Source organism: Marmota marmota, unplaced genomic scaffold, assembly GCF_001458135.2.
Source record: "Marmota marmota marmota unplaced genomic scaffold, marMar, whole genome shotgun sequence".
Lineage (NCBI taxonomy): Eukaryota > Metazoa > Chordata > Mammalia > Rodentia > Sciuridae > Marmota > Marmota marmota.
The window spans coordinates 12,700,300-12,716,420 of record NW_026000068.1 but is presented as its reverse complement, the minus strand read 5'-3'; the positions used below and the strand labels follow the sequence as shown (position 1 = coordinate 12,716,420).

Below are 16,121 nucleotides of genomic sequence, written 5' to 3'. Positions count from 1 at the left end.
GGGTGCATAGAGATGAAGCTTGAGAGAAAATGAAAGGGGATCCGGCTACAGAGGGTGTAGGGCCTTAAAGACCAGGTGAAATAATTTTTATTTAATTCCAGACGATGGGAGGAAGAATGTTTTCTAAAGCAGTAGCTGATTAATTATGTCAGAGAAACTATATAAAATCTGGATTCTTGTAATAGTGATACTAATGAGCTAATAATTTATTTTTCAATTAATTCCAAATTTCTCAGGATCATAGTGACTGTGTTTACAATAATTTGATAATCTCAGTGGAACATTATCTGACTGTAATAAAATGACTAATAAACTATTTAGGATGATCATTAGATTACATATTAATTTGTAGTTATTTTTCATCTTGCTTATGACTCAGTTCCTGCATATTTTGTTTGCCTAATGAATCTGTGCTTGTCATTGGCCCCTTGTGTAACAAGAACTGTATATTCCCCAGTTCTCTTAATGGCCAGTAACACGAAATGTTGATTTCAAGCAATAACAACTATGACCATCTGCTGTTTCTTTACTAATTCTTCTTTTCTATGTTACTACCAATTATGGTGAGCTTCAAAGGTTGCCCTTCAAAGAATGATAGACAACCAGAAAAACAGAACCATGTAGGAATTACTGAGCTGCCTGGTTTCAGCACCAAAGTTGAACAATGGATCAGACAGGTAGATAGTCTCTAGACCCATCTGCAGCTAATTCTGAGCTACAACAGCAGGACAACTCTGGACAAATTCCATGCTGCCTCTTCAAAAGGAGCATCATCAGTAGCAACGAGGAGCAGGAAGCTTGGTTTTGGTCTTTCGACAACTAGCGATGTGGTACCACACAAGTCACTTTAGTGTCTAGGGCTTTAATTTCCTAATCTACAAAATGAAAGAATTAGACAATAACAGCAAGCAGAAAACCAGTGCACTGTTACCTGTCAGTTGAAGGTTTCCTTCTAAAGATAGCTAGGATTCCCAGGAAGACAAACAGCATCCTATGCCAAATTCCTTGCTGTTGTGTGTTGGGTTCCCCCAGTCAACAGCCCCTAACATGATCTGAGTGGAGGTGGTCATTGGGAAATACCTTCAGGATCACACTATTGAAAGGCAAGAGCAGAAGGCAGATTAGACAAAGACAGAAGCTGGTTCGTGATCAGTTGTAGTATAAGACGCAGCCCATTCCAGGGGGAGGTCTGGACCAAGACAGCCCTTCAGGGTGGTCTCAAATTGTATGTGCCCCTCCCTCAGCTAGTCATTACATATAAGCTATAGGCCACCAGGAACCGAAATACTGTGCAGCTGGGACATGAATGAGCCAGTTCTGAGGGGACTATCTGGACCGGTACCTAGAGAGCCACTCTATTATCCTCAAATCTTCTAAAAAGTAAGGAAATGAGAGAGAAACTTGGTGAAGGAGAGAGACATAGATTCAATGAAACAGCCAGACATGGAAAATCTACTGAGTGTCCTCAAGCTGGCCACTGCTGTGACCTTGGCAGGGCTGCTTCATTTCTTTGGGCCTCAATCTCTTCCCTGGAAGGTGCTCTGAGTTGCTTTCACCACTGAAATTTCCATGACTCCATTCCATATTTCACATTTCGTTCTTGGTCAATTTCCAGAGCTCTCTTATACCTACCGCAAAGCTGCCGCGGTCTCCTAAGCAGGGAGGGACACCAGAAGGCTCCAGTGGCATTTGAAGTTCACCTCTGTTAAGTGTGAAGACACGATCTTCAGCAACAGCAAATTCCCATCTCCACATGGCAGTGGATGCACAGCAAGCCCATGATTAAATGAGATTTGCAGGTGGCAACTTGGGAATTTCAAATTAGACTGAATACAATTATTCGGTTAGTTCTATCTTTATTACCCATGCTCCCCCTTGTGAGGCAATTTTCCTTATTGGAAGTAAAGCAACCCCAACCAAAGCATTTAAAATGATCCTTTTCCTGTTTTTATTAGCCAGTATCAAAGAAATGACTATTTGAAGCACAACCAAGGGGAGGGAATTGGGTTTTTATTGCCCAGTTCATGTTATTATGGATTTAGGAGTAGAGAAAGACTCCCTGGGGAAATACTGTCTCTCAAAACAAGCTTGCAGGGTAATCAACAGGAGAGGTGCCTCAAGAGAGAGGGGAAAATCTTAAGATATAATTAAATAAGCAAAGTAGATACAAAATAAAATGTAGAACATACACTTTCAGGACAGAAATGTCATTTTCTTGAAACTGACGTTCAGAGCAGTATTCTACACATAGTTATCCAAAAGAAGCTACGTCAGTCTTTCTGACCACTGGACCAGCTGTGGATCTTTAATCAAAACACACAAATGAGCATATGAGCATCTCCTGCACATCTGAATTTACACACACACTACTGTTTTGAAACAAATGCCACTCAGGCTCACTGTCCTGCACAGTAAAATCCCCTCCACCTCTGAGACATCTGTCCATTCATCTGATCTGAACACATATCCAATAAGCAAGTGAAAACATCCAATAAGCAAGTAGGTATCAAGATACAGAGTGACTTCAGTGTGACCTCTGCACACCTTGGTCCCCAAGGCACAAGTGCCTGTACCCCAGCTCCACTTCCAAAGCCTCCCTAGTTGGGCCACTTCCTTCTCCTTCAGTCTCAGTCTCACAATGTTCCTTAAATAGATTCCATATTAATAAATTAAAAAATGCCACCTCAATTTTAGTAGTATTTCTCAAAGTTCTTGCACAAGAATACTGCATATTTCTTTCTCCATTGACAGAAATAAAAACAGAATAATAGTGGAGTTTGTTCAATAATAGGAAATAGGAGTTCTAACATAGTCTCATGCATGTGTATATACCTATACATACTACAGATCAACACTGTATTTTTTTTCTTATATTTCACTTCCGATTTTAAAAATGTGGAAAGCAAGAGACAGAAGAATATTTACTAGAAAGCATCCCAATTACAGCAGACACACTAGCTTTTTATATTTTGTAAGACAAATAGAAGAAAATTATAGCTACAAAGCCCCAAGATAAATTAGATCAATATGAATTGAGAAATGATTTATAAGTCTGATCCTTTCATCCAGAGAGAGAACACAGAGCCAAAGGAAAGACGGCTCAAAGATCAAATTCTTAAGATGCTTTGTGAATTAATGACTTACTTAAGTCATCATAATAACCCAATTCACAAATCAATTGAAAAAAATACCTAACAAAATAATTTTCAATTAAAAAATACATTGTAGCATTCTACTTAATAATAATCACTAAAAATAGTTGACAATACTGTATATTGGTGAAGTTGAATTCCTCAGTAATTATCTTCAGCAATGCTTAAAAATACATATTTCATTTTTCTTTAATATTAATCATATTATTTTTACCCATAGGGAGGTGTAATTACGTTGTTAAAAAATAAAGTTCCAGGGGCTGGTGCTGGGGCTCAGCCATAGAGTGCTCGCCTAGAATGTACGAGGCTCTGGGTTCGATCCTCAGCACCACATAAAAATAAATAAAATAAAGGTATAAAAAAAAATCACAATCTTTAAAAAAAAATAAAATAAAATAAATTTCCAACTTACTATATTCTCAAAAGAAATGTATGTCCAAAGAAACTTTGTTTTTTAAGAGTAAAATGTACAAGTCTAAGAAAGGTTTCCTGAAAATATGATAGGGTTATTCACAGGCATTTTTCAGACCCAATACAGATCATGGATCCAGATTCATTATTTATTTGTTTAATAAAATGGCATTGAGGACCTACTGAGTGACCAGCATTATATCCATGGGAGGTTGAATAAATGGGATGAGCAATGAATAAACAAAGGAAGAGAAAAAAGGTGCTGGTGATTAAACTAGAGGGTAGCAAATGGAGAGTAAGGCAAAGGCCAGCCGGATGAGATGGATTTCTAGCTAAAGGAGGACAGCAGCACAGTGACTTCTGATACCAAGCCTTCCCTAATGGGCCTGCCAGGACCTAGACCTTTCGAAGACAGAAGGCGAGATTCAACAACAAAGGAAATGAGGAGACTAAGAGAATCAGGACTTAGTGACGCTGAGATTCCCCACTTGAGAGCTTATTTCTCTGATCTTTCCAGCAATAAAATAATTTTCTCTAAATGTCACAAGCAGAATGTCATGGTTTAGATTTAGATGTCCTCCAAAGCTCATGTGTAAATTAATGCAAGAAAGTTTAGAGGTGAAATGGTTGGGTCAGGAGAGTCTTAACCCAATCCGTGCATTTATCCTCTCATAGTCATTAACAGGATGGTAATGGTATGTAGGTGGGGTGTGGCTGGAGGACACGGGTCATTGGGCCATGTCTGTGGGATTTATATTTTGTCTGTAGTGAGGAGAGCTATCGTGCTCCCACCCCCCACTCTCTTCTTCCCGATTGTCATGTCCTGAACTATTTTCTTCCACCATGATGTTCTTGTCTCACCTCAGGCATAGAACAACAGAGTTGGCCATCTATGGACTGATATCTGAAACCATGAGCCCCAAATAAATTTTTCCTCCTCTAAAATTATTCTCATCAGTCTTTTGGTCACAGCAGGGAAATGCTGACTAAACACAAGAGGTTTGCAAAAGGGGAGCCCCAGCAGAGTTTTATCAACTACCAAGTCACTCTAATGAAAAATGTCATTTATCCGTGAACATTTATCTAGCAATAATTCAACCTGCATTCTTACTATAATTTCACGACTACAAAACTGCATTCTGGGACATGGTGTAGCTCCCTCTGTGGAGATGACCAATATAGAACACCAGGCTTCTCTTCTAGCAAAGCTGCAAAAGCAATTAAATGACACTTATCTTGACTTGCCAATCCCTATTTCATCATTAGGTGGATACAACTTAAACTACTACCAAGAATTCCTAGTAATAAGCCTCACACGACTATATTCACTTTATTCACTATAATTTATAGTCAGCATGATTCCTCCACTTAACCTTTATTTTAAATCAAGAAAGTCATTTACTCTACCAAGGTCTCAGTTTCCTTATCTGTGAACTGGGGATAATGTTAGACATAGAACCCAGACACATGAGATTAATTTCTGAATGCTTTATAGTACAAAGCAATATCATAGACATCACTGAGAAGCCTCCCAGGAGCTAACAAAACAAGAAGGGCAAATTCTCAAATACATGTTGAAATAATGCCCCCCCCCCTTTAACTGATATTTAAAATCTATAGTTTTAAAACTAAAGGGAAACTTAAGATAAAAATTCCAAACTTATTGAGGAAAGAGTGTGCATTTTTCCTCAGCCCTCCATTAGCTTTTGTTTGTGAGCAAGTACAAAGGCTATCCCCAAGTAAAGAGCTATCTCAGCACAAAAATCAATTAAAAGCAAATCATGGTCTGGAGAAGCCAGAGGACAACCTCTCAGGTCTACTTTGCACTCTGCAGACTAAAAGAATATGCTAATTATTTTATATGGATACTAGATAGCTGGCCAATTTGTCATCAGATTGTTAACCTAATGAGCAGTTAATCCGTCCTTTGGAAAGCAATACAAAGTAAACCAAAAGCTTCCTTCAGAAGGTGTCTGTCGTTTTTTATCACCAACTCCATAAAACTGTCACTTACTCCCCCCACACACACAACTCAGTCACTGCAATTCTTTGAAACACACAAATAAAACAAAGACTGGGAAAGTTCTGGCTACAATCCAAATGACAAGGTGAGAGGGTCACAGGCACAGAGAAGGGGACAGGGACTCCAGAGCAGCCACAGGGATTTCAGGCCTGGCTCTGCCACTGCAGGGCTCTGTGCTTGGGCAGGGCATCAGCCTTGAGCTTCTGTGTAGGCACCTGTGAAATGGGACGACCATTCCTCCTACGCTGAGTGTCCTGTGCACAGCGAGATCACTGTGTGCAAGGTGCTTAATGAAGAAGTGGCACTTGGCAGGTGCATCCTACCATTATTAGAATGGTAGGAAGTATAATCCACTTGGCAATACCAAACCTGTCAAATGTCTATGAATAATCATTTTTGCTTTATTAGTTAAGTTTCTTTTTTTAAGAAAAGAGAGTTAAGTAGAACGCTGGCTCTATCCTTTACAGCACAGGGTAGCTGGGTTCCATTGCCCCAATTTGTCTTCTTCTTCCCTCTCCTATTATTCACACTCTTTCTTCCTCCCTCCCTCCCTCAGTCATACACCACCTTCCTCCCAGGGTCAGAGCTACTGTTGAAGGTTGGCGCATGGAAGACTTGGCTCTAATCTTGGAACTGGCCAAGATGCTCCCAGAATTTGACACAAGTACCGGATAGAACCAAATGGTTCAACCTCATGTAAGCAGACTTTTCCTAAACTCTTCCACCTTGTCAAAAAAAAAAAAAAAAAAAAAGTGGCTTGCTTGCAAGGTCAATCCACAAGTATAAGAGAAATTCCTGAAATTTTTCTCCAGAAATTCTGATTGTCTTTCCACTGCTACATTTGCTTGGAAAATGCAGCAAAGGAATTTACCACAGAAAGAGTAGCAAACAAAAAATGTTTTAATAACATTTCTCCACATTGCTCAAGGGTTCTGAAGTTACAATTACGAGTTCATGCCGTGTGAACAACTGTTTTTCATTTTGTTACTGGTTTAAGAATTCAAATAGGGATTGATAGAATGAGCACATCCAATGGACAACCTAATAGAGATTTACGGCTCCAGAAATGGTCTACAATTCCTCAACCGTGGAATGGAGAAAATGTTGACCATGTGTTTATATTTCATTACCGTGGAAAATTCAGAGATGGTTAGTGATTATTTCTGTCAAAAGTTTTAAAGCTGTACCTCTTTGGGGTATTAACAAGCACATATTGGAAGTATCTGCCATTTGCCTTTCATTCCCCTTCCCTGAAGCCTGAGGGCTTGGGAAGCACCCAAGTTGGCCAGGCATTTCTGCCCTTGCACTGAAGGGTACCAAGGTCCTCACTTCTACAGAATCCACAGGAATCACTTTCCATGAACCAAACTACATGAGAAATGGAACATGAAGATTTAGGAAAAGAGGGGAGTTGGGGAGAGTCTCCAAACGAAGTATTTAGTTTCTCAAGTGCCTGAGCTATTCCTTCTCCAAGTAACCTGTTTTTGTTGCTTTGCAATTGGAAGAAATAAACATCATTTAGACATTTCAGGAATTGCAGACCCATTCTGAGCTGTCATAATTTGGCGCATACCTCCTCCCACTGACCACTCGTTCTCACATTTAGCACACGGAGGGACAGGGTCTCCTGTGAACCAGCACTCACTACCTTGTTCTGAAATTGTGGACTGGTAAGGTTTAGAGGAGGTTACAGTGCTACCCCAACAGGTTTATGTGATAAAATTTAATCCCCATGATAAGGTATTAAAAGGGTGGACACTTAATCTGACTATGGTATAAGGGGTGGGGGGGGGCTTTAGGAAGCAATTAGGTTTAGATTCAGTCATCAAGGTAGAGCCCCATGATTACATCTTGCTGGCTTTTTAAGAAAAAAAAAAAAGAGAGAGAGAAACCAGACACATAAACGCACACTCCCTATCTCTAGCCATGTGGTGTTTGTTCTGTGCCACCTTGGGACTCTGCCAGAAAGAAAGCCATCACCACATGTGGGCCTTTGGATCAAAACTGTGGGTCAAAACAAACCTTTTCTCTTCATCAGTACCCAGCCCCAGGTATTTTATTATAGGAAAAATAAAATGGGTGAATATACTGGCCTCCATGCCTAGCTTCTCAATTAGACTCAGAACTTCTATAGAGCAAATCTTATCTAGATGCAGTGAGTGGATGGAACAAGAGGTCTAAATTTCTGTAGGTACAACAAGCAAACCAAGCAAAAAAACAACAACAACAAAGAAAAACTACCATGTTAGTCAGCTTTATGTTGCTTCAACAAAATGCTTGACAAGAACAACTTAGAGGAAAAGTTTATTTTGGCTCATGATTTCAGAGGTTCAGTCCTTGGCTAGCTAACTCCATTGCTCTAGGCCTGAGTAAAGCAGAACTTCATGGCAGAAGGGGTTGGTGGAGGAAAGCCGCTCAACTGAAGCATCCAGGAAACAGAAAGTGAGGTGCCAGGTACAAAATATAAACCCTAAAGGCATGCCCCCAGTGACCTTCTTCCTCTAGCCACACCCCATCTACAGTGATCACCCCGTACAGTAATCCTTACAAATTATCACTACTCCATCAAGTAGACTGATACACTGACTAGGTTAAGTTCTTATAATCTAATGATGCGCTTTCGGCGGTTAGGTTACCTATCCAAACCATAAGAATACAGTCGGGGAAGTTCAGGTGATGATGACTTTATCATCACACAGAAGGAAGAGCAGCTGCTCTGACCCTCTCAGCAGTCAGTGGGCTGCACAGGTGTCTCTGAGCTTCTTGAGGAAGATGTTCTCTCTGTGTGGTTATAGTCAGTTCATAGCTTCTGATCAAATTTCAGTAACCAGTAATATGAAATAAAATCTCACGTACAAAGTTAAAACACTGAGTCAAGTCACTCAGCATAAGCACAACTAAGGGTCTTGCTTTGAATTTAGTAAGTCCACATGTTCTAGGGTAATAATAAAAAGGAACAAAGATAAGTGTGAGAAATAGAAAGCCTGGTGGTCCATTTTCAGAATATATAGTATTTAGCCTTAAAATTGGGATGTAAGAAAGGCAGCCAGAGGGGAAACAGAGCAGAACGAAAAGTGACATGATAGCGCCAGAGCCTGTGGATGTGGCAGATCCAAAGACCTGATCAGGCCCTGAATGGACAGGAGGTCGGAGGCAGCCTGACCAACAGAGAGAAACCTCTGAGTTAAGAAACAGTGACTTTGGTGAAGAAGTAAGAGCTGTGTACATGTCAGAGTACATTCAACCCAAGAAGACGTCCCCCACAAGAGAACAGAGGGAGGTGGGAACAACTCAACGTATATTTCTTTAAATAACCCAATTAGCCATTTGTTTCAGTCAGCATTCTCAACACTGTGACTAAAAGACCCAACCAGATCAACTGTAGAGGAATGTTTATTTAGGCCCTCCCAGTTTCAGAGGTCTTAGTCCTTAGACAGCGGGCTCCATTCCTTGGGGCTCCAGGTGAGGCAGAACATCATGGCAGAAGAGTGTGGCCGAAGGAAGCAGCTCACATGATGATCAGGAAGCAGAGAGAGACTCCCGCCCTCCAGGTACAAAATATATACCCCATAGCCACGCCCCCAGTGAATCACTTCCTCCAGCCACACCCCACTTGCCTCCAGATACCACTCAGGTAATCACATCAGGGATTAATTCACTGATTAGGCTAAGGCTCTAACCCAATTATTTCTCCTCCAAACCTTCTTGCATTGTCTCACACGTGAGCTTTTAGGGGACACCTCATATCCAAACCATGACACCATTTTAGCTATGGCTTTTCTCTTTGCCCTCCACAATTTAGCCAATTGCTTAGATGGTAACCCTGAGCTCCTCAGAGCAAGGGGCATTGCTGTCTTAGAGATAAAAACAGGTGGACTTCCTGCAAGTGTACTTGCTTGCTAGACTTTGTGTGGTAGCACAACCTTCTGCTGAAGTAAAGTTTGCCTTGCAGAGCTACTTCCAAGTATGTGCTGATTCCTCGAGGCACAGATATTTCTAACATAACTATAAGGAGAGTTGGTAGCCTCCAATGTACTGAAAATAAGTCACTTATCAACCCTGATTTTTGGTGCCAGGGGTTCCAAAGGTTCCTTTTCCACAGAAGGCAAGGAAATAAACATGTTCAGTAAATCTGTCAGCTAAAATCTAAATATATTCAGATATAAGCACCTACATATCACACACACACATCACAGAATTAACCCCCGCCCCAAAGTGAGAAGAGTTCGTTTTAATTGGTAACTAAATGATAGAGATTAATTACACACAATAAAATAGAAACATAAGTTAGAGCCAAATAATACACCATCAAACATAATCCCATGTGACAGAATGTTTTCAAGGGGACTTGGTTTCGGGAAAGATACTTAACAATCTTACTCAAAGCAGATATCTACAGGTCCTTCACTGTGGTCACCTTACATGCTGAAGATGCCCTCCCTCTCCAGCTAGCCCTGCTCAGGTGTGCACAGCTCTAATCATTACAAAAGTCTCCCTGTGACTTAGATACATCAGGATTTGCTCAGTACTCTGAAATTTAATTTTCACCATGACAGCTTTTCAAATGTTATGTTTAAGGTAAGAAGTTTCTAATCTTCATTTATTCTTGTCTTCATTCATTGGAGAATTTATTTACTCTAGCTTTCATTTCAGATGCTGTCACATATTGAAATACATCCCTAAGGGCATCTTAAATTTACATCTAGAAGGTTCTACCTCTCCAACAGCCAACCAATTCCTGAGAGCAACTCCCAGAGATAATAATGGACATAGACTAAGGGCAAAAGTGATTCTTCATTACTCAGTATCTATCCAGAATGTATTCTGCTTCAAATGTCAGAGAGAGTTAAGACAAAATTTATATGAGTTGATTCCCAAATGGAAAAAAATTACCTCTCTTTTCTCCCTTTCATTTTAAAAAGTTCAAAAACATTTCCCAACTCTGAAAATATCTTCTCACTGTCAGACCAAATGTGGTATTGAGAGCTGAGCTAATGCTTTTATTTGAACCAAACAGTGGAACACTAACTTTAATCTTCTGATTTTCAACAGAATGGGATTTATTTACGGAGGCAAATCATGAAGACCTTCTATCTAAAGGTGAATTACAGTCATCTCTGAAGGTATCTTCAGGCCAATGTGTACATCTCCAGTGAGTCAGATGCATTCACCAATCAAAGTGTACACAGGACACTATGTTTGAAGAGTGTTTTCTGGGCCACTTTCTTCCTTCTGCCATATGCATTTGCAAATTATCTGATATGCCTGGATGAAGCAGATTAGCAAAGAATCTGGGCAAAAGCTATGCCCAATGACCAGACTGAGTCTGATCCAAGATGGCTACTATAGAAGGCCAATGGTGTTATACTTTAACTTAAAAGGTAGGGAAGGCAGCTCCCTCTTCCTACTGGAACTGAGATTTGTTTATTTGGCTTAACTGGAGTGCATAAAACAATAATTTGTATCCTCACACATTGCATGGGTCTGAATGTATTCCCCAAAAATTCATATGTTGAAACCTTAATTACAATGTGATAGCACTTGGAGATGGGATTTATGAGAGGTAATTAGGTCATGAGGGTGGAGTCTTCAGGAATGGGATTAGTGCACTTATAAGTCAAAGCCAGAAAACTGGCTGGCTCTCTTTCTCCACGGTCTTGTGAGGACACAATGAGAAGCTGCCAATCTGCAGAAGGAGGCCTTCACCAGAACCTGACCATACTGGCACCCTGAGTTCTGACTTCCAGCCACCAGTCTATGGGAGAAAATTTCTGTAGTTTCTAAGCCATCCAGTGTATGGTCCTTTGTTACAGAAGCTCCAACTGACTAAGACAAGCATAAAGAGGGCTCACCTCAGTTTCATAACACTGTGGTTAAAAACAACAACAGGCCACTTGGATCCTCAACTTTCAGTCCCTTGTTCCTTTAAGTGTTGGTCTAAGTGCCAGCTTCTCAAAAAGATCAACAGTGACTAATTGGAATTGCAAAACCTTCTTCCTCCCACACTCCCAATTTTCTTAACCTGCCAGTTTTCTTCATTCAGATACTATAGCCCTTTGTGAGATGCCACATGGCTTACTGAATGACTCTGTATGTGTGTTAGTTGTTTGTTGTTCTACTTCCTTTCCTTTCCAACAACAACACACACAGGGAGATACAATTGGAAAGGGCCGTATCTTTTATCTATTTACTAACTTACCAAAAGTATTTAGGAGTTCCTGGCATAAGATGGAAGTAAAAAGTCATCCTGTATTGGTTGATGAATGAATCAATGACTCTGTGCTTAGAGCTGGAGAGTCCCCATTCTGTCCATACTCGCTGCATAACTCTGAAGCAACTACCATCTTTCCAGGCCTTGAGTTTCCTCATTAGAAAAATGGGGTACATGAGTCCCCACCTCTTAGGATCATAGCGAGGATGAGTGTGGCAGTGCAAATCAAGTGCATGGAATCATGCCTTGACGTGGTAAACTCACAGTAAGTGTTAGCTGCCATCATTACTGTTGTTCCGAGTGGTTACCCAAAGTGGTGATGGTTTCCAGTCTCAGGCCACTGGCCTGTCACCTGGCAGCATGGATCTGAGATGAGGAAAAGGCCCTTGGTAGAGCAGAGGACTACTAGGGGTCAAAACCCAGGGTTAAGGCTTCACCAGCTCCAATCCAACAATATCCAGGCCTTTGCAAAGGAGCTGTTAACAGCATAAGTGCTCCTGCCTTGGACCTGCTGAAGTAGCATGAACATAACACTGAAACCACTGAGTAAGTGATGGTGAGGCTCAGAAACCTTAAAAGGCAGGGAAGGCAGCTCCTTCTTCCTACTGGAACTGAGATTTGTTTATTTGGCTTAACTGGAGTCAGAACTAATGGTTCTAATGGCTTGGAATCCCCCAACTCATTCTCCAGATTTCTACACACGGACAGTAACTTATACTTTCTGAAAGATGATAAAGAAGAGAAAAAAAATGGTCCTCCATAAAAGAAATTACCAGAACATACTAATCATTTAGACTTTCGCTTATATTTCTAGAAAGCTAAAGATCAAGAATGGTATGGTTCCTTCCAGGAGCAAAATCCAAGTCTGCCTAAAGTCCATAAGAGGGAAGACTGCAAGCTGGACCATTAATCTGCATATTCACTAAGGATTTAGAAAAACAAAACACTTTGGAAATACCCTTTGTCTCCTTACAAATACCTTTGATCTAGGGGGAAAGTCAATGTTTAGGGATCTATGAGTTAGGAGGGGAGCAGAGTCTCAGTGCAGACCATAGATGAGAAAGAGGGATGGCAGAAGGGGGAGGGATGCTTACTGATATTTTGCCAGTAAAAGTCTTAACTTCCCTATTAATTGGGACACATCTTTCCAAGGTTAGTTGTCTCTAAGTGGACCATTAAAGCATTATGAGGGCCAAATGAAATGAATGAGGGCACATTCAAGGAAGAGATGATGAAAATCATGTCACAAAGCAATTTCTCCCTTCACTTTACAGAAGAAAGGCCTCAAGAGTTAAAGCTGGAATTAAATTCCACACTCCCAAGTTGACGCTTTGTCCTCTGCACAAGAACTTCCCAAAGCTGTAACCAGCACATGATAAATGATTGGGCAAGTCCAGAAGGAACCCAAGGTTCTCACTATGTGAGGCTGACCCTATTAACCCTTGGATTACACTGAATTGGAAACTTCTACCCCATTGCACCTGCTCAGGTAAACCTCAAAAATAACTTTTTAAAAATGAAGGTATTTTCCAAGAGCAGAAGGAAGTGAGATTACTGAAAAATACTTAAAGTTCTAACAATTCAACAATATTTGTAGTATTCAAAGGGCATTTGCCTGGTGCTGTCAACTACTATTAATTAGAAAAATGTATTTAACTTACAGATTTTTGGAGTACACATGAACACCAATGTCATATAGTTAAGTAGTCTCACTGCAGTCTATTAATAGGCATTCATTGATAATCTCCTCTTATGTTTGAAATATGTCATGCTGAAATTGCACTAAATCTGGAAAATGATCTTAATTCTCAGTTTCCTTCTATAGTAGAAATACTGTGTCCACGGGTTGCTTTCACTTTTTAAAAAAAAATAATATTTTCATTTTAAATAAGAAAAATGGTACCAATCCACCAAATTCCAACAGACTTATTTGCATAAATTTTATCATGCAATAACACAACACAATAAAGTTGACTACACCCAATTTTATATATAGCCTCACTTAGGAGTAGCCACAGGATGGGGGGGTGCGAAAGGGAAGAAAATGTGATGTTACTTCTGCTTCTCTGTTCTTCCCTAGCCTGTCTATTGCAGAGGAATCTTGACACACTTGAAAGGAAGTGATGAAAACTAAACACATTGTGCCTCTCCAGCCAAAACTCACAGTTACATCCCAAAGCCTCCTATTGGTCCCCTCCAATCAGCTGAGCATCAGAGGTTTTTCCTATAAAAAGTCCACAGTGCATCTAAATCTGATCCCAGTAAAATTTGACTTCAGCTGAAGTGAAAATGCAGAGGTAGCATTTACGGGTAACAGCTGGGGAACATTAGTTCCCTGTCTCTCCTTTTCTCTCCCAAGGGTTGAAAACTCTGCTGTTCAGACAGGAAGTCGTCATATACCACACACTGCACAATACGAGAAAGCTGGGAGGGAAGAACAAGTTGCTGAGGATTAGGTGGAGGGGTTTTGTTCAGTAGTGACTCTAGATTCTTCTTGGGCTGCCCTTTTCCCTGAGCTTTCAAGTAACATATTGTGTGCACACCCAGATTGACAAGCACACACTACAATGACTGAAAGTTTTTTTCCCCCTTGAGAACTTAGAAGGCTTAATACTACATTTTTCCAAACATTTTAAAATATTGTTTCAAAGACAATTTGGGGAGTGGCCAAGATTCTCCAATAATCTTTCCTGGCATACTTTCATATTTGCTATCGAAAAAGACGATCTTTAACTTAAAAGAAAATACTAAAATTGTTTTTAGAATAAATGCCCAGAATAAGGTTGGATGCATATAAGTGTATGTACATACACACATATATGTACACACACATATACATACGTATTCATATATATGGAATTCTAAACTTGATGATCTGGAAAAGAATGATTTATACCAGAGGTTCGTGTAGATATAGGGTTTTTAAGGCAGGTCCTGCTTTAACTTCACAAGGCTGTGAAGAAATGAAAAGATAGGAGCAGAGGAGAGACACCCACATTATGTGGCCTCAGCTCCAGTCTTTGAACAGGATGATAAGAGTTTCCTTCGCACCACATGCTGAATTGCTGTTCTGCATTCCTACCAGTCTGCAAGCTCTGGCCCCTCCTTTGAAACCGCCTGTCCTCTGGGGCGGGTTGTAAAACCGACCCAGTCTCTTCCACTCCACTCCAGCCAAGTTCGCTAGATACAAGCCTTAACTTTTGAACTGCAGAAAATGCCTTTGCCTTTTGCGAATCGGGGGCATGCTGTTAATCAACTGGGTTAAAACACTATGGTTTTATGCAAAGAGGGGGAGGAGGAACGAGGGAGAAGCCAACCCACACATCCATCACCCTTTTAGAAGTAGGCGGAGTTTAATGTTTCCCCAACTTCCAAGTTCCCACTTGACAGGCAATATTTCTGTGTAACTTCCAGCCCCACAAAACAGATGGTCCTTTGCCCGTCTCGAGCCCCAAGAGAACCCAAAACAAAGCTCCTGGCCACTCCATGCCTCGCGGGATCCATAGGTGGTTAATTTCACGAGGCTGTCAGCCCAGGGCAGTTAGCAAAGAATGGAAGCTTAACTTATTCCAGAAGTTTTTCCTGCTACAGGAAAGTCCAGGGGACTGGAGCACAAAGGCCTGGGAAAGTTTCACTACGTTATTTTTCAACAACGTCTTCCGCCATCTGACAAGCCATCATCCTAAGCCCCAGGTGTCCTGGGGAGGAGAGTTGAGACACACGTGTTCATCAACACAGCAGAGGGGCGACTCCAGCAGTCCCAGAGACAAACCTGGGAAGTTCCTTAAGGGAACCCCCCCATCCCCGCCTGGTGGAAAGGAGCCCTGGGTTAGAGACCCACTCATTGATCACTCAGTACCAAAGGGAAAGGTGATGGCCCAGACGTCGTGCCAAATGGGGATGCGCCACGGCAGCGAGCAGAGCCTTCCTTCCCAGCTGGGAGGGAGAGAGGAAGGAGAGGGGGGACCGATCCGGGAGTCTGAAGACAGGCGGCCCACTCACCCTCACTGCCGTACTGTTTGCCATTGTTCGCGCCCATCCTGTCGCCGTCATGCCCGCCGTCTCCCCGGACACTGCATAGCTGGGCGCACCTCCTGCGCCTTGGGCCAGAGGAAAGCCTGTCCGACGGGACCGTTAGCTGCACATAGCCCCTCGCTCCGGGGCCGATCTCCGGCGGGGGGCGGCTCCTGGTCTCCGGAGGGAGGGGGCGCTCGGTCCCCTCCTGGCACCCTGATTGTGGCGGACCCGGCCAGCGACAGCCTCCTCCCCTCTTAGAATCCGCGCTCGGGGCCGGCGGGAGCAGAGTCGCCGAGAGCCCGCGCCC

At 41.6% G+C, this 16,121-nt stretch overlaps 1 protein-coding gene across 1 annotated transcript in view; it reads right to left on the bottom strand.

Moving 5' to 3' along the window:
* Positions 1 to 16,115, bottom strand: part of Fbxl7 (F-box and leucine rich repeat protein 7) — a 372,986-nt gene extending 356,871 nt beyond the window's left edge. The window contains exon 1 of the mRNA XM_015490464.2: positions 15,800 to 16,115. Within this exon, the coding sequence (XP_015345950.2) occupies positions 15,800 to 15,836 (37 nt within the window). The 5' untranslated portion in view covers positions 15,837 to 16,115. The remainder of the gene's footprint in view (positions 1 to 15,799) is intronic.
* Between the last annotated feature and the right edge of the window lie 6 nt (positions 16,116 to 16,121).